Raw genomic sequence first — 27769 nt, forward strand, 5'->3', positions numbered from 1 at the left:
GTTTGGGTAGTTATGTCCCTATAATTCCCAAAAGGAAAGCTTCTTCTTTTTTTACAAATGTTATTTTAAACATCTTTTTTCAATTCATTACAGTACATACCATTTCCCAGTAAGCTTTAACCTTACTACAGGACCCCCACCTTAATAATCCTACCTAGTTAGTATTTCTATTTACCATTAGTTGATAGGACCTTGTTAACAATGTAATCAATTTCCAATCATAATTTGTGAAACAAGTTTAAACTGCTTGCATCAGTTTTATGAAGCATCCTGTAAATGTACTAATAATTTTAACAGAAAATGTTTTATGCTGTTACAGTTTGCACATTGGGGACCTGTATGGTTTCCAAACATGTGTAATCATGACATATTGTGAGACACATGTTGCATATGCAGTTCCCCACACAGAGGTCATCTAGGAAAAATGTGATGCATAAAGTAGGCTGTAGAGCAGCCAGAACTGCAACTCATTTGTGCATCTTTGTGTAGCTTATGTAAAGCCAGCCCATGGACTCTCCCTATTATGTAGATCAGCTGCATCCAGGACTGAAAACACTGCCAGCTTGACTGGGCGTGTAGAATACTTGTGCCAAGGATTCTCAGATATTTGTCACTTCTGATTTTAGATCAGATATATATCACTACTATGTAGCAAAGCCTCATAATTTGCAATGCCTGTAAGCATAACTATAGTGCTCTAGTCTAATGTTGAGACACCTTTACCAAATTATCCCACGCTACTCCTCCCCTTTTTAGTGTACAGTCGTACCTTGGAAGTCAAAAGGAATCCGTTCCAGAAGTCCATTTGACTTCCAAAACATTCGAAAACCAAATCATGGCTTCTGATTCAGAACCCCAGTTGGATGTTTGGGTTCCACCAGAACATTCGCAAACCGGAACAATCACTTCCGGGTTTGCGGCGTTTGGGAGCCGAAACGTCTGAGTTCCAGGGCGTTTGGGATCCAAGATACAACTGAACGTTGCAACTTTCCTTTTTGCCTTCTGCATGGACCTTCCTATAGTTCCTAGTTTGTTCCTAGTCTGTCTTTAGAATACGTGCTTATTTGCCTTGCAACAACAAGTCATATGAAGCAATGCTTTTTGCAACTGAACCTTGCAATATATATACTGTATATGGTTTGTATTGCAAGTACTGTACACAAATCTATAGAATATAACGACTGTAAATACTTTAATGTGCAGACATTCTGTTAGAGCATCTGCTTTGATTTTCAGTTTCTTAGCTTTGTGGAGCTTGAGCCAACATGAGATAGCTTTACAGTGGTACTTCTGGTACTTAATTCGTTCCAGAGGTCCGTTCTTAACCTGAAACTGTTCTTAACCTGAAGCACCACTTTAGCTAATGGGACCTCCCACTGCTACTGCGCCGCCAGAGCACAATTTCTGTTCTTATCCTGAAGCAAAGTTCTTAACCTGAAGCGTTATTTCTGGGTTAGCGGAGTATGTAACCTGAAGCGTATGTAACCCGAGGTACCACTGTAATTCTGATCTGACAGATTTTGGGGAATTGAATATAGAATTCTTGTTCTTGCACTAACTAAAGATCACATGTTGCTAGAGCAATAGTTTTTTTGTTAGTATGAATTTGCAGTGCTTATATATAATAAAAAATGTTATATGCATCGGCAAACATTTGTCAGGTGAATTGGAAAAGTTCCTGGTAAATGCTGCCACTATATGGTGAAAAATGAAACTACATTCTTTTTTTAAAAGCAGTATTAATTTATTTATCTGTGGAGGAGTGACTCTTCTTCAAAACATGTTTTGCTTTCTTGAAAATACATGGATGATTCTTCAGTCATCTATGTTTTGTTTCAGAGCTTCAGATCCGAAGCTTATTCCATATTCCCAACTGATTTTTACCTGACTGCTTAGGATCTAGTTTGCAGTCTATGTTGCTAACCTTTCCATCGTGATCCATTCAAGTTCAAAGTGAGCTGTCTGGTTTATTTGAAAGGAAAGGCTGCCAGGGTACATATTTCTGATAAAATTGCTATGACTTTAGTTCATGTCCAGATATGTTAAGGAAAGGCCATGCATTTGGCTAGGTAATTTGTAAGGCATGCAACTTTATTTTATTACTTTGAATTCAGATTAATAAGAATAGCATTAAATTTTCAAATCTTCGATATTGGTGCTGCCAAGCTCTTAACAGGCAAGCCTACTATATTATGCATATGTGGAATGAAATAACAGTGAATTTACAAACCTATAATTCTGTGGCATGAAGCTGCTGACCAAATTAGCCAAGCATCATAAACTGCCCTGGCTTTGCTCTCTGTGTAGTAATTGCTGTCTTGTGGAGTCCTGGTTTTGGTTTATGGGAAGGATAGTGACTAGTAATATATTACCTTAATTATGCATTGGTTTTAGATTCCCTTAAGACTTGTGGTCCAATGTGGTCATGTAATTCATAAATTGAATCTTACGGTTTTTACTGCTCTTGGCTACTGAGAAGAATATGACTTCATATTTTCCTTTTACCCTTCTCAAATGCTAAAGCTGTCCTTCATTGGTAGCTTTTCACATGTTCTGGGACATGTTACTTGGCTTTGCCTTTCTAAGGCAATATCAGCATTAACTTATTTGCAGCTGATTTACCTGAAATCTGTTTCTGTATGTGTATAAATGAACATAATTTTATTTGTGCAGAAGGCCATAGATTCTGTACATGCTCTTGATGGTATTTACAGCGTTACTGCTATGGCTAGTGGCTAATGCAAATAAAGTTTCTATGTATGTATCGACAGTGCTTTAAAACTGAAAGTATGAGAGTAGTAGGTCTTATGTTGTTGTGCTTACTTTTCTATGGACCAACGTGGATTGTATCTATGATCACACAAAAAGCAATCTTTGTGGTGTTTCTAGTTTCATTGCATGTCAGGAAGCAATGAGAAGAAATAACAATGTATTGGAAGCCATATTTGTAGAGGTCTGCCAGACCTACGTATTGCTAGGAAATCACCTGATTACCATTTTTTTCTCTTCAGGAAGTTCTTCTCTATAGACTGGGGTAGGCAGACTTCATGCCTGCAGGAACTTTTGGGTTTGTTCCCCCTCCCCTAGAACTTGACATTCACCAACTAGAGACAGATGCATGAAGCAGATGCTTGTAATTGAAGAATTCTGAGACTAGAAGTTCTATTTTACAACGCCGAAGCTGAACAGAAATTATAACCCTTTCACAAACAGAAACACACACACTTTTTTTTCTTCTTCTGCAGATTCATCAGGATGGCAGAGTAATTTTGTTGTCATTCTAAACTGGGAGTCAGAAATCCTTGCTGATCTGCTTCAAATCACCTAGAGATCTTTCAATAGGTTTCAATAGGTTCTGATCTACCTTCTGCCCACTCCTGTTTTAGGCTGTCTTGAAATAGGCAGTATTTTCAAAACAAAAATAGCACTTAAGGTTTAGTTGAGGCTGTTAGTGCTCAGCAGCTTCTTTGCCTGCACTGCATTGTAAATTATATTTTACAATGTGCCCATATGCCAAGAGCTTAGGCTCCATAAAGCCTATTTATTAGCTTTGCCTTTTCTAAACTATATTTGTGTCAAGAGGTTTTTTAAATTGAGCATATGAAGTTACAGCTTCCTCAGAAAACAGAAGAAAGAGACTAATTACATTAAAATACAGGCAATTCCCCGTTTGTGCAGGGGTTGAGTTCAGGGTCGTTGTGCATGTCAGCATTTGTGTGTAAGCCCGTTCCGCCCCTGCCCTGCGGCTGAGACCAGTGCACGTGTCAGCAGTTGCACGTCAATTGGACGTGCAAAAAATGGTCACCGCCTCTATTAAATTGTCTTAATTTGATTAAGAAAAAAATGTTGGCTGTGTTCTTGCCTTTGTTTTAAAACTACAGTCATACCTCGAGTTGCGTACGCTCCGTGTTGCGTACGTTCAACTTACGGACCTCCGCAACCCAGAAGTCCTCCCCGGAGTGCGCGCGATTGCGCAGAAGCGTTCTGCGCACTTTGCGCATGCGCAGGTTTTTTATTTGGGGGGGCGTTCGTGTTAAGCACGCCCGTGTTACATAGTGCGATCCAGAACGGATCGCGTGCGTAACACGGGGTACCACTGTAATTTATTTAGCACTCAACCTCAGGAAAAAAACAAGGCTCTTCTCAAACCGAGGTCTTTTTTATGGCTCATAATTAAGCTAAAGCAAGAATGAAAATTCAGTTTACATTTACTAATTTCTGTGAGTCTCTTTGTGTGCACTTTGTACAACAGCACAAGTACCCCTGTAAGCTAGAGTTGATTTTGTTCATTAGTAGCTAAGTAAATAAATCCTAAGAAACTTGGCTGTTCTTTTGCCCCAACAGTAATGTAGGGTCACCATATTTCAAAAAGTGAAAATCCGGGCACAAAAGTTGTTGAGCTCTTTAGTTTTTGAGCTATTTTTAGTGAAATTCACCTAAATCTACACTTCCGACATGGGTTGCCATACATCCAAATTTTCCTGGACATTTATCTGATTCCCACCCGGACACAGTTTCCGACGACCAAATCCCGGTTATGTCTGGGAAATTCCAGGCACACAGCTACCCTACTGTAATGAGAAGCTTAGAGTAACATTCCACATCCATACGGCCTGTGTTTTAGGTTTTGCTGTACAATTAACTGTCATCTAAATTCTCATGTTTTGTGCAGTTTGAGGGAAATCCGTTCATACCCTAAACCCATAGTGTTCTTTTTTATGCTTGCTAGCTAGTCAGTTTCACTACAAATTTAATCAGATTTCTTCTCCATTGTGCTGTTGTGTAAATTTAGAAACAAAGAATTGAAAATTAACACCAACATATCCTTATCCAGAGTTCTATTTTGCTGTTATTTTGTAAGATGTAGTTTTGACTGCCAAATCAAAATACTGCGCGCTTCTAGTTTGTGGCTTTTGGGGATTTTAGAAATATAAAACATAACACAGAACAAAAAGAGATGATATTTTATACAACTTTTCAGCTGTAGCCCAAAATATACATGTAGTCAGGGCTTTTTTTGTGACACCACTCACTTTTTGCTGCCTGTGGCACCCAGTTTGTGCTGGCACCTATGACACTTACATCAATATATAAGTACTGACACCTCACTTTTTTACCCCCCAAAAGCACTGCATATAGTTCTTCCACAGTGTCTTCCACCCACTGTCTTGCTGATTACTTTTTTACTATATTGCTATCACAAATCCTTGCTACAAATAAACAAAACCTCATTCCCATAGTCATTAAACCGGTCACTACTGGGTAATATTACCTCATATGCATTGATTTTATAGGAAAGAATAATTGAACTTCCAGTAATAAAACATTGTTCCTTAGAGTTCCATAATAGTTGACAGATGCACTGAACTGTAGTGGGAACACACAATGCAGGCAAGAGAAACAACTTGTTACTTTCAGAGCTGCTTGACATTTTATTTAATGGCCCCAGTTTGACTGGGGGGAAAAACATAGAAAAGAGAAACACTTGGGGATGCACTCTATAGATATGCTGTTTCTACTCCCCGCAACCTCATACAAAGGTCCATACACCAAGCTTTGTGTGGCAGCAGCAAGTCCAGGTAAGCTTGTCAGGCATCTTTCTCTAATGTTCTGAAAGGGATGAAGGAGGTCTGAAGTTGTATACAATATTTTTTAAAACACTAGGTTTGCCGCAGTGACATCTGGTAGTTCCTGGACCTGATAGGGTTACCTGTGGCCAAGGAGGTCATGTAGGTGGGGCCAATAAGGACACATGGGTGGGACCAAGGAGGTCACATTGACAGGACAAAGTTCTGAATTTATTTTCACCCTCCTCACTTGCAGAGGTGTTGAAACAAATGCATTGCAGTTATAGGAGTACTTGGCGCCTAAGTAAACTGAAAAGTGTCTAATCATAGTTAAGGAAGAGTCCTGCTGTCAAAATTCATAGTGTGTGTTAATGTCACAACAACCATACATTACTCGGAAGCAAGTCTTACTAAATTCAACTGGGATGGCTTCCAGCTAGGATTGGAACGTGAATTGGTTGCTCTTAAAGGTGCCAAACGTCCCTCTAACCTTCCAGCCTTATGGAAAAAGATTGTCCTCCCCTCCCCAACTTACCCACTGCTTTGCCTTCTTTCCAGAATGCAGAGGAATATTAAATGGACTAGAGTGTAGGAAACCAGGGTTAAAATCACTACTCCGTTGTGAAATGCCCTGGGGACCTTGGGCTATTCACTGGGTTGTGAGGATAAAATGTGGAAGAGAAGAATCATGAATGGCATGAAAAGAAACCAGCTCACTTGCTTTAATTGATTCAATAAGATAAGCTGGTTATAGAAAAGCAGCAACATGAACAATCTAATTCTGTTAGCTACCTGTGCACTCTGAAATAAGTCCTAATGAATTCAATATTGCTTATTCCTGGGTAACTGGTGTTAATTTATTAACCGTAGTTGTATCACCTCCCTTTAATTTAGTTAAAACCCTAAATTAAAATCAGAACACATTATGCAATTTAAATATTATTAAAAATATACTTCAGGTTAATATTTTCCCCCTTCCATGCTTACACAAAAGATAAGTGAACAAGGGTCCCACTGCGAGTATCTATCTTTCTGGCACATGCTGCAGATGGCAGCACGGGGGGGGGGATGCATGATTCTGATTGGCTTGTGAACACCTACAGGAAGAATGCATGGTGCTGATTGGCTTAGGATGGGCTGATTAACAGAGAGCACTACTAGTGACCCTCTGCTACTCATTCTAAATCTTAGCTCTCCCCATGACTTCTGAAGAAAATGGGGAGGAAAATGAGCAAAAGAATCCATTGCCGCACCAAAGCATTTTCTGCGGGAGAAAGATACTGGAGACATGCTGGTAGTGATTATTTTCGTTGGCTAAGCAGAGAAGATGAGCAGAAGAATATAGTAAGCATCTTAAAGGACCCCTGACCATTAGGTCCAGTCGTGTCCGACTCTGGGGTTGCGGTGCTCATCTCGCATTACTGGCTTCCGGGTCATGTGGCCAGCATGACGAAGCCGCTTGTGGCCAACCAGAGCAGCGCACGGAAACGCTGTTTACCTTTCCACTGGAGCGGTAACTGTTTATCTACTTGCACTTTGATGTGCTTTTGAACTGCTAGGTGGGCAGGAGCTGGGCCCAAGCAATGGGAGCTCATCCCATTGCGGGGATTCGAACCGCTGACCTTCTGATCGGCAAGCCCTAGGCTCTGTGGTGGCATTCTCCTTGATGCATGATCCAGTGCACTGACAAAAGCAGTTATAGAAGTTGGTTAGAATTAACCTTCCACAACATTTTTGTCCTTTACTCTGAGAAATAGCACTCCCCTGCAGAAGATGGAAGAAGCATGTGAAAGCTTTTGTTCTGTGCTGGGTTGACTCTATGCATGAAGACTGGCAACTTGACAAATGCTTCCAAATATATTCCTGCAATCATTAGAATGAGAAATATTGCTTTTTTCAAAGACAGAGTGCTTACTAGATTCTGTGTAAATTTTTGCACCATGGATTGCCCACACATTAAATTCCCTGGTAGCAGTTCACCTTCCATAGTTTTGGAAGCTGTTAAACCAGGTTGACCTGCAACAGCATCACCATTTCCTTTTTATACTATCTTGGATTTATAATGTTAGCACAGTTAGATGCTTGTTATGTTGCAATGGGAATGGTTTGTCTTTTTTGCAAGAAATTGTCGAGGCAGCAAACTGTATGTTGCTCCTTTTCTGTAACACCTAAAAACATTGATCACAGAGAGATCTTTTATTTTGAATTAATTTCCAGCCTATCTGCAGATAGTTACTACACATACCATATGTAAACCACAACACGCACTGAGCTGTGTATCCCCGCTGTACTGTTTTTATATGAATGGCTGTGCACAAGCATGGAATTTTATGCTTGGCACAGAAATCTGTAACCCAAGCACTTAAAAAAAAAAAAAAAGAAATATCAATATTCTTGGCCTTAAGGGAATGGCAGTAGGCTCAAAGGGATAGCTAGATTAACCCCAGAAGCAATTCATAGGATTGTTAGTGATCAGAAGCCGGGGCTTCAGAGACATCACCCAAAAATGAAACAGCAATTTCTGTGGTTGACTTGAGAACTACTTAAAGCAAAATGCCGACAAAAATAGCACGGACACACCAGGAAGCAGCTTTGCCTAAAGCAGCTCTTATGCCCAATGGTTTTTTTAAATTCAGGGGTTATGAGGGGTTCTACATGGGGAAACTGTTTCAATGGGATTTCGTGAGAAGTATCTAAACGGGAGGGGTGCACATGCCTTTCGGTCCCTGTTTGTCAGTTTGATACTGACGGCCCTGCAGCACTAAGGCAGAACCAGTGCCGTTTGTGATGCATTTTTAATTATTTCATCAAAACTGAAGTAACTTGGCACAAAAGGGAGCCCTACACTTTCCCTTCATTGAAGTTCATTGAGCTATTTTTTATCCTTAAAAACACTCTTGAAACAAATTAGCAGAGACTGGGAAAAGCAAGGTGGGCAGCCTTGAAGCATCCCTCAGGGCATTTACCTTTTTACAGAAGAATTTTATGTTTAAGTGTTTTATGCATCAGCTGGGATTGAAGAGGCAAAAGATATTAACAGACATGGAAGTTCTGTTTGTTTTCCAGCACAGAGTATGTCAAGCTGCTTTTGTTAGTGCATGCTAAATGAAGCCTTTTGGCAAGTGTCCACACTTCCACTAAGGGAGGGGCACAGCTGTTCTAAATGGAGGGACTTTGTTAGCCTTAAATGCTGAGGCACTTGCATGTTGGGTGTGCATAATAGGATTTGTCGGTGGAGCGATAGAAGAGCAGAGCTAGTTACTGTTACCAAAATGGACTGTTTACTTGGACTCCTCTATTTCTCCCCACCCCACCCCAAAAATCTACCCACCAACATTTTTGGATAACAAAGCAGTGAGCTAGTGAAGGCCTCAAAGCATCTGTAAATCTCTGACCTTCTAGATTGCAGCTGTTTTTCAAGGGTGAACTTGAGGTGCCCTTTGAAAATTATGAATGTCATAAATACAGTAATAAGTATAGGGAATTGTTGCCAGGTGGGCCACAGAGAGTAGGTACTTGAATTTGCCTAGTGGTTATTATTTAACTTGATTATAAACCTGTGGGTTTCATAAGGCCCTTCAGATATTAAGTCATCCCATGCTACTCTCATATAACTTTGGTGCATAAGAAATCTGAGGGTGTTTTCCTTTTTTTAAAAAAAAAGGAACCCCAAAGTTCTCACATGAGGTTTTTTGTGATGTATGCAAGTGTGTGTATGTGGGGAAGGAGAAAATGAATGGTGTATCATCTGAATGCAATTGAACATGTGATTTGGATCCAAGGGTCTCTCTAGCATGACTGAAATGTCACTTCAACTCATGTAAGGGGGTAGAAAGATTGTCCTCTGAGCCTCTACACCAGGCATGGCAAAACTCGGCCCTCCAGATGTTTTGGGACTACAATTCCCATCATCCCTGACCACTGGTCCTGTTAGCTAGGGATGATGGGAGTTGTAGTCCCAAAACATCTGTAGGGCCAAGTTTGGACATGCCTGCTCTACACAATATCCCACAAGGTGGGTTTTTCATAAAGCACTGAGCTGCAATCAGGAAGAGAGAGCAAGATAGTCCCATTTCATGAGTAAGGCACTGTTCATGTGTCTTGAGATCTAAGCTACAGTATGAGAAGCATACTTTCATACTTCAAACAAGTTCCCTGCACTCTTATACATATTGGCATTTGTCAGGAATAAAAAGACTTCATTCTCTCAGCTGAAGTAACTGATCAAAATCCATGTTTCTATTAGGTCATCTTATGTACTGGTACTCAGGAAACAATTTTATTGGGTTGGACTTTTTTGTGTATATTGGACTTAAAAATGCTTGTCTTTGTGTTTCTTTTATTCTTGCATCCCCATGGCCCCCATGACTGCAATCTAAGAAAGCTCCTTTCAGGATGTTGCCCCCAAAGAAATACATAAAGTAACATAAAGTAAATATCTGTAAAGGACCTACTTCTTAGAAGTATAAGAAACAGGAAATCTGAAAATAGTTTAGTGCACTAAAAACATTGGGAACCCTATTTCCACATCTGCTTTTGAATTCCAGTATCTACCTCAGTTTAATGCTAAATTGCACAGCCGACCATAGAAGTTGTAGAATAGTTTAAAACTTTACCTGCAGTGCTTAAGACCAGGAGGCAACTCATGGTACAAAAGAAGAAGAAGGAAACATGGCCTGAACTTGTGTTGTTCTGAATCAAACAGTCTTAAGAAGAGACCTTGCATAATCCATTCTCCTAGATGAAATTGTGCTTAACTTGATAGATTGAAATGCATGTTCTGCTCTTTCCCAGCAGTTTCAGCAGCAGGTGCCTGATGTCGCCGAAGTTCAATCTTTCTCCAATGTAAGAAACCTGCAAAACTTTGCCTAATCTGGGAAGCAGGCTGACTGCTGGGGTTGCTTAGTGTGCAGTTATTTTCTGCTTTCTTGGTGTTTGTGTTTTTCCTTTGCTGGGTTTTGAAAACATTTGAGTCTGTTCTGCTGCTATTTGTAGAGTCATATAAAAGTCAATGTGCTATATCAAACATGTTGTAACTCATATGATTATTGGACAAAAGTGCTTTTTCCTGCTGGAGGTCTTTGACATTTAGACATTATGTTACATGCTTACTGAGGGGATGTGAATTCAATGTCAATTTTTGAGAGGTACCCCATAGAGGACCCTAAAAAAAATGAAAGGAGTGGCTTCTGTTCGAAGCCGCCCAGAGTGGCTGGGGAAACCCAGCTAGATGGGCGGGGTATAAATAATAAATTATTATTATTTTGAAAAAATTGCTAAAATGAAGCAGTGGTGTCTCAATAGGAGTAAATCTAGCCTATTGCTACTTTTGTTGTTGTTTGCTTGTTGTAGTGCAATTAATGTGCATGGTGCTTTCCTCCCCCCAAAGTTTACAATCTAAAAGTTGATAAAGGAGAAGTGAGATGAGCAGGAAAAATATATGATTGTGTCTGTTAAATGTCCTTAGGCATTTGCTCATAAGAAGCAGTTCTACATTAATTTGGTAATTTGTCAGGGATGTCATCTTGAGATTCAGTCTTCTCTTTCATAATAAGTTGAGTTTATTATGGTAGCATAAGATAGCAGATCTTATGAAGAAATACCTCAGAAGTCTATTTCCACTGCTGTTAAAGTGCATCGTAACCTTGATAACTTAAATGAGATGTGCAGTACTGTAACTTGATATGTCAAGGTTTGTGGGTTGAACAGTGCAGAACTAAATGGAGTATTAGATATTATTGTCTTGCAGGAATTGGGCATAAACCCATCAACACCATATGCCATCCATGTCTATTCCTAGACAGTATTCCTAGGTTTTTGAGCATACAAACAAACCCAAAGAAGTTCCTCCTCCTCCTCCTTCCTCCAGGATTGCACAAGAAGTGCCTGGGCATCAAGCTCTGAATATTTGCTTAGATGTTGGTACTTAAGGCCACTTGTCAAAGTACTTTTTAATAGATGTACAGGGGTTTTGTTTTTAAAAAAATCCAGAATGTGGCATTGACTGCAACAACTGTTTCCTTTTTTGAGATGTAAATGCTTGGGAGCGTCTACATGAACGTGTAGTTCAGTTAGATTGACTGGCCTCTCTCTTCCTGGTTGAAATGTACTTTAGAATACTGCTGCTTTCTATTCATGTTTTCCAGCTCATCCTAATGTCTTTGCAGCCTTTCAGTAGAAGCAACTTGGTATTGGGTTATTTGCCTTGAAGGTTCTCTTCTTAGCTGGAGTGGCATATTCTTTATTGGTAGTGGGGAGTTTCTGTATTTTAAGGTGAGATCAGAGGAATAGATTATTCTATAGTATGAACAAATATTATCACTTTCTTGCTAGTTATCAGCTTGGTAAGATGCTTCTATAGATTTCTCTCTCTTATATTTACCATGATTTTATTTTTTCCAGACAACAATACAAATCTCTTGGATGTGTACCTTTATACAATTATATGATTAAGAAGCTCTCTAGTCAGGTGTTGCTCAATTATCACTAATAATTTCTTATGTTTTTCAGATTGAAAAAATAATGAGCTCCATTGGTGAAGGCATTGACTTTTCTCAGGAACAGCAGAGGATTTCAGGTACCATACTGAACTGCTAAAGGGTGTGAGTCAATTCAAACAAGTGAGAGAGCAGTACGAAAAGTTGGGCCCATTTGGGACTTACCATTAGGGAACATTGTATTTCTCAACCCATTGTTGAGATATTCAGCTATCTTAAGGCATCCCTTTAAGACCAGAAATCCAGGTAAGAGGCAGCAATTTGCTATTCTGCAGTCCCTGATTAGATGGGGATATCCAGCAGTAGCAGTACTTATCTGCCAGCAGAATGGTCAGGGTTGGGGATCCCCTGGAGTAAATTTGAGGGTGTGGGGTTTAGAGCTGTACGAGGGAGAAGAGAAAGCCAGCTTTCATGATATTGGATACCCCCCCATGATGTTTAATTTAATGGACTGGCTACCCCCCCCTTTACCAGAACTCCACTTTCACTGCTGCTCATACCATACATTTTATCTGACCCCAGTTTTGCCTTCCTTCACTTATTTAGATATTAGTTTTTTTTATTCCATTCATGAATTACTAACCATAAAGTATCTCAAAATGATTTCACACACACACACACACACACACAATATATATATATATATATATATATATATATATATATATATATATATATATATATATATATAGTTACAGGTAGGTAGCCGTGTTGGTCTGCCGTAGTCAAAACAAAAATAAAAATTAAAAAAAATCCTTCCAGTAGCACCTTAGAGACCAGCTAAGTTTGTTCTCGGTATGAGCTTTCGTGTGCATGCACACTTCTTCAGATATACTGAAACAGAAGTCACCAGACCCTTATATATAGTGAGAGAGTGGGGAGGGGTATTACTCATTATATATATGAAAATAGCTTTAAATCCAGTACAGATTCAGACTGGGATAAAGATCTCCACTTAAAAGGCTTGTTGAGGAAGGAAGCGCCTCTGTATTGCGTTATGTGCTGCACACAACAGAAATGGGCTCTGTGTTCAGAGAGTTTACAATCTTCGGCGGGGTTAGGCAAAAAGAGACCACAGGGTGAAATGCAGCAAGAGCAGGGCTTTAAAAAGATACAATGGATTCCTTGTAGTTTTATCTGCTGCCTTTTTTCTACTTAGGTCTGTTTGGCTCTTTTTTCTCTTTCCTTTTGTATAGTTTTTATATTGCATTTTTAAACATTTTAAAAACTGGGGAGGGGGGAATACTGTCTGTAAAAAAAAAGAGGAGAAAGGTGAGAAGAGGAGGAAGACAACAGTAAACTGGGCAGGACACAAAGCACTTTTCAAGCAACCTTAAACCATCAGTATAAAGGGCCCATATGTCTGATAATTTCCTGGCTTGATTTCATTTATGAAAAATCACTTTCTGGATCATGATTCTTCCATATACATGAGCCAGAGCCTCAATTGCCATGGGAAAAGATGCCTCTTTTACCTCTTTCCTCAGTCCCTTGCCTTCTTTCGTGGGCAACCTTGACTGAGACATTCTGACAGAAGTGGAAGACTGCATCCTAGTTCTACTCCCCCCCCCCCCATCCTCTCAAGCCTTCAACAGTAATTTGTAGCAACATGAAGTCCTGAAGTTGGCATCTTCAAGTCATTGAAAAAGCCTTGCTGTAGTAATTAAAGCATCATTTTCATAAGATTGCTTTAAGGAGTCTTGTAGTCTGGGGCAAGAGGGAGGGGAATAACTAGGTTTATTCAGCAATACTTCCTCATGTAAGGAGTAGAGAATAAGTGATTTTTAAATTTTCTGGAGTTCATCTTTGGTTAAGCCTTGTGGTAGCTTGTGGAATATTTTAGTACTGTGTTTCAAAAATGTGATGCAGAACAAAACAGCAGTGACAGCCCATGACAGAAACATGAAAACATTCAGAGGTGCTGCAGCAGACTGACTTGCTTTTCAGAAAATTACCAGAAACGTTCCATGTTTTTACAGCTCATTAAAGGGTGCTAAAATAAAAACAAACAAACACACATTTACTTCCACACCTGGAATGGAAGCATAAAGTAAGAATGTGGATTGAAATACAACTAAAAGCTGTAAGCTACCACTTAGTTCTAATAACCCCACAGGTCCTCAGAGAGAAGGCTGTTATACCGCCTGCCTCACCCAGGTTTGCAGAAGCATTTAAAAAAATCTTTTAAATGAGCCTAAAGTGGTGAAGAAACCACAGAAACAGTCCAGTGAGGACTGATCAGATTCAGTAGCCCAGGAATATCCTTTCAAAGAAAAAAAAGCAGGAGGAGAGAGAAAGTGGCATGCCCTGTTTGGATGAAATGGCTGGCTGGACCTCTGAACAGAGAACTTGTATTAGGAGGGAGGGTACACCGCAACATCTTGTTGCAGTTTCTACTTTTTTATATTATAAAGCAAATGATTTTTACAACAAGTAAAGATAACAATATAAAGAACAACTCTTAAAGAATGCATTTTGGAAATAGGTTATTTTTCTAAGATTAAGCAATAAATACACCATTCACTTAAAAAACTTTTTCCCCCTGGTTGAGAACTTAAAAAACAAAAACAAAATCCACGCCAGGCCAAACAATATAAGTATTTAGCTGGGTGTATCTTTCATATTTGTAGCAGACAACATAGAAACAAATATGTAGTGCTATACATGAACCTAGAAGCCTCATCTGATACCACAGACTTTTCAAAAGCGTTGTGTTGACCTATATGTTAATGGAATAGCTTATATTAAAAAAATTGTATAGGATCTTCTGCACAAGCAATACAATACAGGCCAAGCACCTAGTAATCTATGCAGAAAAGACTGCAAGGTGGGAGTAACTCATTTCAATGTGGGTATTGAAGAAGATCAGTGCTATTTATGTTCATTGATCTTCCTTGTTTGGCAAGTTACAGGTAGCCATGTTGGTCTGCCATAGTCAAAACAAAATAAAAAATAAAAAATTCCTTCCAGTAGCACCTTATATACCAACTAAGTTTGTTCTTGGTACACCAAGAACAAACTTAGTTGGTCTCTAAGGTGCTACTGGAAGGAATTCTTTTATTTTTTATCTTGTTTGGCAAAATAGCTTTTTCTGTTATTTGGTTGATGCAGAAAAATGCACTTTCTGGCAAATGAGTTAAACTAAAACAGATCAGAGCTGCATTTGACTGCCATATATAATTTGCTTCTGTCAGTCGCCCCCACCCCAGCCCGCACTCCATAATGCTGTTCTGATTATTTATTTAAAAATATGAATTTATCAGCAATCTTTCATTCTTGCTGACCCAGTTCATATGTTACAGTAAACTACAGTCAATGGTTCACTGTGAATGCGGACATTGCTCCTGCTTCAATTCTCCCTTCCAGCAAGCGGGAGCAACTAACTACAATCATTGCCTTCGCATTATGTCCTACCTGGGGATCAAGATTTGTTTTGCTTCCAATGAACCATGATTGGTAAGCCAAGAACAAATATTGGCATAACATCTTGGTTCATTTGGAGTGATAGAAACTGATTTCTGGTTTGGATATAATGCTAAGTCACGGATTAAGGTTTGTTGCTTGCTCTGGCTAAAGGAGGAGTGAAATAAGAGTCTTGTGTGTTTCCACAGAAAGTGTATGCCATTATTGGAGCACATTATTGGGAGTCATTATATTTTCCTATAAAATCACCTGATCTGACTAGGTGACTGTAGAATAAAGGTTATATGAAGGAAATTTGCTGGAGCTGCAGTCCAAGCAGATCCTTTCTCTCCTATTCTATAACAAGTTCAACATAAGGAACCATCTTCAAATTAGTTTAAGTTTCAAAAGAAACCATCGGGTTGTTCTTTGGATTGAATTTCCCACCTCAGCATATTGTGCCCCTTTCTGAAGAGGCTCTGTAATTGGTCCTGCTCACATAAAGAAACCCTCCCTTCCTGCCTGCCTGCCTGCAGTGATCTTTTCAACTTACCTAAATTTACTCGCTTAAATTGGATAAATATTGCAAATGTGTAGTTGTGCATTTAAATTTGTCATCTGCCTTTAAAGGCACTTTGTGATACATATTTGTATTAGTGGGCAATGTAAGTGGAGGAAGGGCCCATTGTGTTCATAGTCATAATCCTCTGATACAGGAGCAATGAACATTCCAGGAAATACTGCATAGCATTCAGCCTTGCTGAAAGTGATTCTTTTTTACATACTAGAAATAACAATTGCCTACTGGAAGCAACTGATCTGAAGCCTTTGGAACTGTGCCACTCCCAGTAGCATAGCCTTTAGGCTACATGTTTATGTGTGGCCCATCAAATGAGACTTGCCTCTTCAGTAGTACTACCATTAGAAAAGGGTTGTCCCCTCTCCTGCTTATGTCGACCATAACACTTTGTATTATGTTGTTCAGTGTCACTTAGACTGCTGGCAGTTAGAACATCCCAGTGTCATTCATAAATTTTTTGTTTCGTCATTTCTGATCTCACTTCAAAGATGTGAATTCCTAAGGTTTGCTTTTCCTTTAATTCTAAAATTAGAAGTGAGCGAAGGGCTATTCACAAGTCTACAGGTATACTCAAAGCATGGAGGGCGGAGGGGGACATCTGTATGCTAAATGGAATTATGGCAAGGAATGCCTACACATGAGTTCCTGCTGACATAGAAAGTCTGCATGCATGCAGCCCCCTTGCCTATGTTCTGAGCAGCATGTGAGTTGGTGCCAGGATCCACTTAAATAATGGGGACAGCAGGCACAGTCTTCCTTATCCCTCCACACATTGGGGTTATGTGTCAAAGGGTCTCTTATGGATGTCCCTTGTCTCTGTTCATGTACCAGTGACTAAGGTAACCAACCTTTAAATTTAAAAGGCTCGGGGTCTTCTTGCAGAGCCTTTGGCAGAGGTTGTAGACCTTTCTTTCCTTTGGGATGTGCGGATGCCCTGTTCAATATAAACTTCTACTGCCAAGATGGGATTCTAAACCTTTACAAAGAGTGAGCATTCTGTCCCAATAGAAATGTGCTCATTGATCCTTGTCCATGAACATTTTCACTAACACCACTGATTAAGAAATCTATTAAAAGGAGCAACACATCCTCAGAAACATCTTTAAAAGTGGGTCTGCTACATGAAAACAAAAGCATTTGTTTTTCTGCAACAACTTGGCCTCAGGCCTCTATTTGCAATATAAAGTTTGTATACTTTCCATCTGGTGTTAATCCACTTAATATTCTTACCCTTCTACTTGAAAAAATTACTGTGTTGGAACAAAATGGCTTCATGGCATAAAATAACCCCCTCTTTGCTGCAGTTTTCTTGCAGGAGAGGATTCCCTTGGCATGGAGAGGTTGTATATAGTGTGCTGGTTTTACAGTGATTTCATCCGTCATTTTATTACCCAAAGCCAGAGAAGAATGAGTGGCCACTGCAATGTCAGTTAGCTTACATAAGTCTTGTTGCATTACAGAGAATTTGGTAGCTAGTTAAACAGTATAGCTAAAATGTGCTGTATTCTGCTGCACAAAAGCTCATTGCAATTTGCATCCAGTTCATTATTTTAAACACTAAAGCTGACAGTATTATTTAGTGCAGTGAGTTAATACCTATTGCTCTTTTTGAGGATTGGCAATTGGTACCAATGTTCTCCTTTTGGTACAGATTGGTACAGACTAATGGTTTCCCAAACCACTGACTAGGATCCACTAGTGGCCTCAGTGCCACAGCCTGTCCAAGGTCTCCTCACATGCCTGCTCTGCGCCCTAGCCATGCCACTGCATTTTGGTTGAACCAATGCCATCACCCATGCTGAGTACAAGTGATTGAGAAGCAGAAGTACAGCGAGGGAGGAGGGAAATGGATGTCTCCTTCCTGAGGAGAAAGAGCCAGAGGGAGGTGTTGAAGGAAATGAGAAACTAAGATAAAATGTTGTTGTTAATAAATATTAATAATAAATAAAATGGGAATAGAAAGGAAAGGGATAAAAAAGGAGAGCTGTTATAGGAGGGATGAATGAAAGACGACCAGGGAGGAGGGATGCAAGAAACAGGCATGCTGAGGTAGGAGTGGGGTTAAGGTCCAGTTGAGTGTGAAAGCAGAATGGGAGAAGAAATTACAGGACATGACTAAAAATAGAGGCGTGTGGAGGTGAGAAGGGAAAAAATATATAAAAGAATAAGTCTTCTTCACTCAGCAAATTCTACCTAAAAGGAGGAGGCTGTCATAATACCTCCAGAGCAAATGTCTGTGCTTAGCTTGAGGAAACCTGAGCTATGAAACTCCTCACAATGAAAATGTTGTGGCAAATAATTTAGCAGTTTCCAAAGATGGATTATATATTTGTAGAAAATTATGTCAGTAATTGCCACCTGATCATGCCAAACTGCCTCTATCTGCCACCATTTTGAGATGGGCTCTGCCCCTGCCCCACCATTTTGTAACTGGTGGACCTCAGTAATTTTCAGCTATCTGAAGCAGGCCCTGGGGGTGGAAAGTTTGAGAGCCCCTGGTCCAGCCTTTTCTTGGTGGCTGTAGTTGATATGCTTTCAGTTTAGCACTCAGGTTTGCATTAAATGCATTAAATGCATTCTCTAATGCAGACTATGTATCAAGATACTGTCTATGTCTAGGCACATGCCCAAAATGAATGAGTGGTTTCTCCAGTAGCCATAGTCTTATAGTGATGTACAAACATGAAGGTACAGAGTCTTGATTATCAAGGTCATTTTGCTTTGCAGCCAGAATTGCAATCCTGTTATAATAAACTGCTACCAAATCCAAGGTGCTCAAGGTTGAACTAATGTAGTAGCCTTCTTGGTGGCCAAAATGTTTTGGTGCTGCCTGAGTGAGCTGTCCCTAGTTAAACACACAGGGTAGGATTCTTTTAGCAAAGCCCATCAGCAGAAGCCCTATGCAAGGGCTTCTGCTTAGGCAACAGGGCTTTCCCCACAGCATCTCCAAAACTGGCCTGGGACGTGTGGAAGAACCCCCAGAACAGTGCATGAAGAGGGAGGATAATTTCACGTGGCAAACTAGTTTCAACTGGCAAATTCTAGCTTAATTCTCTTTTGCTATGCTATGCAAATGGAAAACACTTCAGATTTAAGTGGCAAACTATGAGGCTATGTTGGCTATCTTCATCAGTTTCATAACATAAACAATTTCTTCAGACTCTCAGACTTGAAATGGAGTTATGTTTCGATTTTTACTTTATATTCCAATAGTTAAGTGTTGGAAACTATAAAGGTAAAGGGACCCCTGACCATTGGGTCCAGTTGTGTCTGACTCTGGGGTTGCGGCGCTCATCTTGCTTTACTGCCTGAGGGAGCTGGTGTACAGCTTCCAGGTCATGTAGCCAGCATGACAAAGCTGCTTCTGGCGAACCAGAGCAGCACACGGAAACGGCATTTACCTTCCCACTGGAGCGGTACCTATTTATCTACTTGCACTTTGACGTGCTAGGTGGGCAGGAGCTGGGACCGAGCAACGGGAGCTCACCCCGTTGCGTGGATTTGAACCGCCGACCTTCTGATCAGCAAGCCCTAGGCTCTGTGGTTTAACCCGCAGCGCCACCCGCGTCCCGTTGGAAACTATACTTGTTACCAAAATGCTGCTTAGGGCCTTTGCATATATTCTGGCTCTGGTTTTCCAAGCTAAAAAATTTCAGGGCCCTTGTACACTGCTGCTCCCAAATAATTATGAAAGAGTTTGGTAACGTGACTTCTTCATCCCCCACAATGGCAGTTCTGTTCCCCAGTAGCTTCACAAAAGTTGCCTCCGGTATAATAACTACAGTATTAGATCAGATCTGTGGAGGCAAAGCATCTTTAATAATCCAAGATGAAGCAAATGCTACATGCAAGCATATAGAATCTACAGAGATAGCTGGTGTGGTATGTTTGTTTCCAATTGCTCGTGACTCCCTTCAGTCATGCTTACCTTTCAGTATCTGAAAATCTCAGCTCACGTCTGATAAATTAATCCCCACATATACAGTATCCGTTTTATGCTGAAAAACCACACCACGTGGCTCAGGGTAATCAAATAAATTTTGAAATTGCAATTTGAATATTGCAAAGCTGCCGTCTTATTTCTCTCTCCCTTGCCAGCTTCTGTTCTGAAACCTGATCACTGCTTCTGCTGGGAGGGGTGTGAGCATGAGGAGAGGGGAGGGAACAGCCAGTGAGAGAGCGAGAGACGTTGCAAGTGTGGAGCTTGCTGCCTTTAGACAAAGCAGTCTGCTGCAGCTCTCTGAAAAGGACACATACTTGCCTGGGAAAATACCAGAGTCCTTTTGCCGGCTTATGGAGTAGAAAAGAATCAGCCCTGGATAAGGAAAGAATCTCTGGCCAGCAAGAACCTGCTGCTTGGAATCTGGGGATATACCGGTAGATGCTGTCCCTTTGCCCAGGCTTTGTCAGAGAAAGGAGGAGGAAATATTTTGTGAGTGCTGCATCCCTGGTGCTGCAGTATGCATTAAGAAGGCTGGCCAGCACCCGGGCACTCATTAACACTGACTTGCTTAACAGAGGATATTTTCTGAAGGCCAGTGTAACAGGATCTCTAACCCTTTGATTGTTCAGATAATAGCCAACACTGCATTGTGTAGGCAGTCTGGAAAGAAAGGGGTGGAGGCTAGTTTAGGATGTTCAGAACTTCCGATAACCACAGGGTTCAAAGACTGCAACCCTGGTGTCTTCATCAATATTTTGCAAATGCCCTTCAGTGACGGACATGCTAGGAAGACTGAGAAAATTCTGCGTGACTTGCATAGCAATTCCTCTGAGGACTGCAAAGACGTGGGCTCTGAACTTTCCTTGCTTCATCAAATATCACCAGTTCTGCACAGGGAAAGTAACAAGTTCCTAGACTCTCCTCTGATGTGTGGAGGGAAGAAGAGGCGTTCCATATAGCTTCTACGGGGCTCTTGGAAGAATTTATTTCTGACTAACCAGCTGAAAGGAGGTGCCAGGACATATCTAACCCTATCTGCTGCGGAGAAAAGGGGAGGGGGCGTGTTCATCTTGCTTGGCTTTCCTCACCCCCTTAAACCAATGAGCTAAGATGCTTTGTTCTGAAAGCTGTTCGTTATCTCAGTAAGGAATTTGAAGGTAGTATTTGCCTTTAGTGGAAGAAAATGAAGGACGGGCAAATACAAGTCAACAAAGAACTGGCAGGAGCAGGCATGTTGGGTGGAAAATGAGCTGCCCATTTATCTTTTTGCTCAGACTGGATGCTCCGGTATACTTATTTGTTCCAGTCTAGATGTTGACGCTGGTTCCCAGCCCAGATCAGTCAATACCGGCTGTCAGGATGTCATGCATCTGGATAGGTGATAAAATGACAGTGGCAGGACTTCCAAGCTCAGGCTTGTTGTCCCTCATGCTTCCACTCCTTATAATAAAATAACAAAGAAAAGCCAGTACCATGGTTTGCCTATTCCGGGACTGTTGGGGGAAAAAAAGTATAAATCTTTATTCTTCTACTGCAGTTTGTGTTTTTTGTTTTTGTTTTTATTTGTCTTGCATGTCTTCCTTTGGACAGCTGTTCACTAATCTGGCTGCTGCTGCTTTTCTGAACACCCATCGTGTCTGTTTGTCTCTCTCAGCTGCATGAAGATGCATTTTCTCTCTAACTGCTTTGCACCTCCAGTGCTAACAGTCTTCCTTACTGGCCTGTTGTACAAGGTAATGCATCTGAAGTTGCATGGATGCAAGCATCTGCTGGGCTGTGTTTATTTGTGAGCTGGCCCTCTCTTGTCTCTCGTGCCTGTAGCCTTGGCTTGGAATGATGCCTTGGAAAGTTTTCAGCCCCCTCAGATGAAACAAGGAGCTGACCCAGGAGTCTTGTGAGGTTTGGGATGCTTTTGCCTGGCAAGGAGCACACTTGAGCCAGAAAATCAGTGCATGTGATGCCTTGGCCCCAGGAATGATTCTAAACAGCTTGGATTCAGAGTTTGTTTGAGTATAACCGGGAGACCAATTAACACTCTAGTTTGAACAGGACAGAAGCTTATTGTTCATGGTTTGTGTACAGAAGAGGAACTGTCTGTCAGCTAATTGTTGTACTCTGGCCTTGGTTTGGCTTCTTTATGGTAATGACTATGATGTGGCAATGCCACCTGTCTTCCTCAGAGTGCCGCTGCTACCGCCTTAATGGGTTTTCCTTTTTCAAGCGTCTGCCGATTCCTCTCTCGTCAGGTTCACGGATGCTGGAGCAGAGTGTTGGGGAGTGGCTGGAGTCCATCGGCTTACAGCAGTATGAGAGCAAACTGCTTCTCAATGGCTTTGATGATGTTCGCTTCCTGGTAAGTAGCTTTGTTGGAAAAAGTTACAAGGTTTTATTGGGACTTGCAGAGCTTACCTTTTGGAAAGCAGATTAAAACTTGTTTTGTACAATACAGATATATATTTGCATTATTTGGATCTCGGATAAAGCAGTTTATGCAGTACTGTCAGATCAAATTAAGCACATGAAAGGCAATACTGAATTCTTTTGATTGTCTATATGAGTATGGACATAGCACAAAAAAAACATTTTTTGGGGGGGGGAGTTCAGGTTCTCCTATGAATTCATAAAAATCCCAAACTCATAGAAAGAATATCAAGAAAGCTTTTCTAGATGAAGGGTTAAACTGAAGTTGTGTTGACACCTGGGTAGTATATTAGTCTTACTTTGAGAGTTGAGCTACCAGCTTCAGATGGAAATGAATGACAGGAAAATGTTTGAATTCTTTCTGTTGTTGTTAACTCCTTGAACATTTTCAACAACCTGCAGGCTAGAGATTATGCTGCTGGAATGACTGCATATGAATGTATATTTGGGGGCTTGTTTAAATGCTGATGCTTCAGCTGGTTAAGATGCATTCTATACTAAGTATTGCAGAAGCAAACTCCTGTGCTTTCCTCTCTAACCCATTTCACATACGTAGGATGGATTGCAACTATTTTTTAATATTTTTTTAATATTTTGTTTAAGAACCCGTTCCCAATACTTCCTGATATCTATGGACAGGACAGTTCAAAACATAATAAGCTCTGGCCATTCTGGTTAAATTACATAATAGGTGTAGTATCCTTGCCTTGGTATTCATATCACTTAGCTTCTTAAAGCACAACATTGTTTATGCAATCTTTGTTGCTGAACATTAGTTGGCCCTGTCAGCACTTAGCTAAATTAGGCTCAATCATTCATCAGCACTAGGAAGGAACAGATCCTTACCGAGGGGATCCTTGCTGAGTTTGAATTATTAACATGCCAACTTCCTTTGAGAAGTGGTTTTATGGAAGAAGCAAAGGTTCAGCATCCTAAAATGATAGGTTATCACCCTTTGGTCCATTTTCATAGAAAATGTAAACCACACATTTGCAAATCCTTAATCACAGTAGACTTTTTAGTCAGCCTCCACCTTCCGAAAGATAGATGCAAAGGATTTTGAATTCCTTAAAAAAGCTTGAGCATAGGAATGTGTCTCTGTTCACTTTGCTGATTTTTCAGGAAAGCTCAGTATCTAATCTCATAATTACCTGCAGGTCCAGAGTTTGCAAACTGGTCAGATATCCCTTCCTGAACATGTTAAAACACTAGCCATGCAAAACAAGTAAAATTTCTTTTGAAATGGAGGCAACTCAAATCTTTTAACTATCAAAGTGGACTAGGCTTTAGTCTTTCACAAAATCTCGTTAGGGTTAACCACTTCAGGTAGTGCTTTTCTTAAATAATCAGAGTGTTGTTTATTTGTTCACTTAAAGGTGTAGCCTTTCACTAAGAGTTAGATTTAGGAAGATTAACAAAATATTAACTGTTTACAGCTGTAAGTGGTGGATGACTGGAATTAATAACACCTATACATTATGTGACAAATTGTTAGTATCATTCATACTGTCGGGGGAAAGTATGTAGGGGACAACTTATTTATAATTGCTCCTTCTAAGCCTATTACATGCATTTAAAATTTAAATTTCCTCTGTTTCAGACTTAAGACCACACCTGTCTTTATTGGGACTCCATTATTGCTGCCACCTTGAATTTTTAGGAAATTATATTTTATATTTTACAAAGCAGGAAAATGAAATAAAAGGAACATGGATACATTTGCCAGGCATTTTCCTTATAAACAATGACTGTCACAATGCCCATATCCAGTAGTTTCAAAAGAAAGAGAACCAATTTAACAAATATCTTACTATAGATAACTTTCTCCAGCATATTTTAAATACTTCTTCTGAAATAATGTGGTGATATAATCATGTCTTAATGAATGTTGCCATGCATAAATACATGTTAAATATTTTAATAAACAAAGCACTGTTAAGTGTATGGTTTATTAATTTTTGGCAGTTAACATGCTACTTTTTAACTCCTGGCTTCAGAAGAAAGTAATATATTGTATTACCATATTAGTTCTGTTAAGAAGTGCTCCAAGCTCTGGGCTATTTTGCATTTCCTTTTTAAGGATCTTTCTGAAGTGGGAAGTTTTGAATCCAAATACTTGATGCAGCTTATCTGACCTAAAGGCAGATTATTGCATAGTTGTTCATGAGGTTACACAGCTGAATAAGAATGGGGTGTCAGGTGTACCTTTTGCACACATTAGGAACCATGTACTTGTGTGACCATTTTTCTTGCTGCAGTGCTTTTTATTACAGAATAATCAATTTCAGAAAATAGAAAACTGACATGAGAATCTTCCCTAAGCCCTTTCCATACCCATAATTACTTTCAATACCTTGGACAGCTCCCATATAGTACATGGTATATAATCCCAAATAAAGGGCTGTGTAATACTTTGGTCATGACAGAAAAATGGATGTTGGTTACATTCTTTCGTTGGGATATTTTGAGTTACAAACACTCTCCTTTGGGTTTGGGTAGAAGAAGTGTAAGGATTTGTGTTGCTTCATTTCATATTTTGCCAACACAGATTTTTTAGATTTTTGTTAAACTGAATAATGCGTTTGTGAGCTTATATGGTTCTTAAGGATTGGCACAGATCAAAGGGGTTGCATTAAATCTCACTGTCACAGAGGCTAGCAATGCATGTTAGGTAATGGGTTGCACTTTGCCAGATAGACTATTAGGCTAATTGCTTTAGCAATAATAAAAATTAAGTTGAGATTTTTAAAAAATAGAACATAGGCTGAATTATGTGAGATTCTGGATTGAACTATCCAAGATACTGCACAATTTTTCTTACTGCTTAGAACTATATCAATAGCTCAGCAAGGGGGCAAGATGTCTGAAGAGGATGTATAATCTTCTGTTGTAAATTTTCAAAGAAAAGCTGGACAAGTGCTTGAAATATATGTCTGCTTTATGGAAGAAGGTAAATTAGGTGAAACACATGCACACGCACACCTTCCTGATGCTGTCCAGTTGTGTTTTTCTTTTTTCTTTTAAAAAAAGCATCAGAAATAGCTTTCCTCAGACAGGATCAAATATCTCAGGCATTGAAAGTAATATTAGTGTGAAATGCATTTTGCCAGAGCTGGACAAATGCTGTTTTTGTTCTGTTTAAAGTTCCTACTTTATTTGGCTTCCTGGTGAATATACTCAAATTAAGAGTTATGCATCTGTTGTGGGAAAAACAGTTTCCAAAATAAGTGCTGATATGGTGATTGAGAAAAGATGTCATGTTGTGAAAGCTATAGCTACCATATGTAAATAATATTTCATTTTTAGTTAGGATGTTGGATGTATGATAGACAAGTGGGGACTCACAATCATGCATGGTGTGTGTAGGAAGTGGTGTGATTAGACTCTGGGGATGAGATGGAAAGGTGAAACAGTAGGCTTCCGCTGTCCTCCTGTTTGGAAGAAGTACCTTTGCAAACTTTTTCAAAAAGAGGACCTGGAAGTTGCCATTTCTGCCTCAGCCATCACAACTTCCTTCCTTAGAAACCAAATAGCATGTAGGCACTAGCCCTGGCTGCTGACACCTGGGATCTACACTGGACTGAAGGAAGCATGGCTGTGCAACCTTCTGGTTTTTGTAGAAACTTACTTTGAACACTTCTGTTTTAGATAAGGATACGGATAAGTACTGTCTGCTGCCCTTCCAATTTGCCACTTTTCATGTCCAGACAAGGACCAAGTTGGTGGTAAATAGAAGTTGGTGGTAAATAGAAAGATTACAAAATAAGTATCATGATTGCATATGCAACAAAATAATCACTATATATGGGAATTGCTATGACACCCAAAAATAATTTACAGCTTGCATGTCTCTATCTGTGATCCACTTCAAAAGAGCAATTCACTTAAAATTCACCAGAGTCAGGTGTGTTCTGGTAACCTTCAGGCTTGACTACTGTAACATGCTCATGGGGCTACCCTTGAAACGTGTCCAGAACCTTCAGCTGGTACAAAACACCACCTCCAGGTTATTTGTTGGAACAGGTCGGTCAGAGTACTGTATTCTTCGCTCCATGCGACGCACCTGAACATAAGACACACCAAGTTTTTAGAGGAGGAAAGGGGGAAAGCCCCATTTTTTTGAGGATCAGCTCAAAGTTGTGCAACTTCTTTTGCAAAGAGGGAAAAGCCTCGTTTGGGGGGTATCAGCTCACAGTTGTGCAGCTTCTTTTGCAAAGGGGAAAGACCTGTTTTTTTGAGGATCAGCTCAAAGTTGTGCAGCTTCTTTTGCAAAGGGGGGAAAGCCCCATTTTTATGGGGTTCAGCTCACAGTTCTGCAGCTTCTTTAGGAAAGGAAAGGGAGCCGTTTCTACAGTTTTCAGACAGATAATCTAATCAGCCAATCACATGTCACTGGGGAAACAAACAGCCTCCTCTGCAGAACATTCAACAATGGAGGCCTGGGCAAGGGGGCAGGGCGGAAAGGGAGCCTTATCTCTCCTGATCGCTTGCTGATCAGCTGCTCAGTGGCTTCCTTTCAACACCCCCTTCTCTCTTTGTAAAAAAGAAGAAGCATGATCTGCTTTTGGCCCCTGGGCAATTCAGCTCCAGGGACCACCATTCACTCCATAAGACGCACAGACATTTCCCCTTACTTTTCATGAGGGAAAAAGTGTGTCTTAAAAATACGGCATATTACTCCTGGTTGTATGTTCCCTTCCAGGCTTGATTCAAGGTGTGCCAATTTCTGTTATGTGTCAGTTTAACATGCATTCAATCTTAAGTTTGCATTCAATCATCCCTTTTCTGCTGTTTCTTTCTTTTTCTTTTTTTAAAAGACTGCATCAGAAATTTGCATTTAAATTCCATGCATTTCTGTATGCATTTTCCCTATGTAAGCTTTACCTTCATAATATATACATTTTGTATGCTTTTCTATGCATTTCACCCTAGATCATTCATTTTTGAACAAGTGGCATACAGCTTGGAAGAGAATAGCTGCAGAGCATTAGAACTGGAGTCTGCCTACATTATTCTGTGAAAAGTCACTACTCCCAAAATGGCATATTTTGTTTGGGTAGAGACAGTAATGGAATTCAGATTCCTTCATTCTCTGGCTTAGTGCTGTTAGCTGCTAAGCAATGCTACATGCAGTTGTTTGATAACAGGAAGTTGCAAGATTGGGCTGCATTAATTCAGTAACATGTCACTATCGCTGATCATTGATTTAATGGACAACCTGAGGCAGCCTCTTTACAAGTTGTATATTGGTATACAGTTTAATGATTATACTAATATAGTTTTTTAAAAATAAAAATGAAATATTATGGAATGTACAAAGAAGACAACACACACACACACACACACACACACACACAGG

The 27769-nt window shown here is 40.0% G+C and overlaps 1 protein-coding gene across 12 annotated transcripts in view; it reads left to right on the forward strand.

The window, feature by feature from the left end:
- Positions 1-27769, forward strand: part of ANKS1A (ankyrin repeat and sterile alpha motif domain containing 1A) — a 130394-nt gene that overhangs the window by 71468 nt on the left and 31157 nt on the right. For 7 of the 12 annotated variants that reach the window (XM_033152641.1, XM_033152646.1, XM_033152643.1 and 4 more), the window contains 3 exons: positions 10362-10412; positions 12078-12144; positions 22236-22342. In XM_033152641.1, the coding sequence (XP_033008532.1) occupies positions 10362-10412; positions 12078-12144; positions 22236-22342 (225 nt within the window). The remainder of the gene's footprint in view (positions 1-10361; positions 10413-12077; positions 12145-22235; positions 22343-27769) is intronic. The other 5 variants (XM_033152644.1, XM_033152652.1, XM_033152653.1 and 2 more) reach the window with 2 other exon arrangements.

This window comes from Lacerta agilis, chromosome 6 (assembly GCF_009819535.1).
Source record: "Lacerta agilis isolate rLacAgi1 chromosome 6, rLacAgi1.pri, whole genome shotgun sequence".
Classification (NCBI taxonomy): domain Eukaryota; kingdom Metazoa; phylum Chordata; class Lepidosauria; order Squamata; family Lacertidae; genus Lacerta; species Lacerta agilis.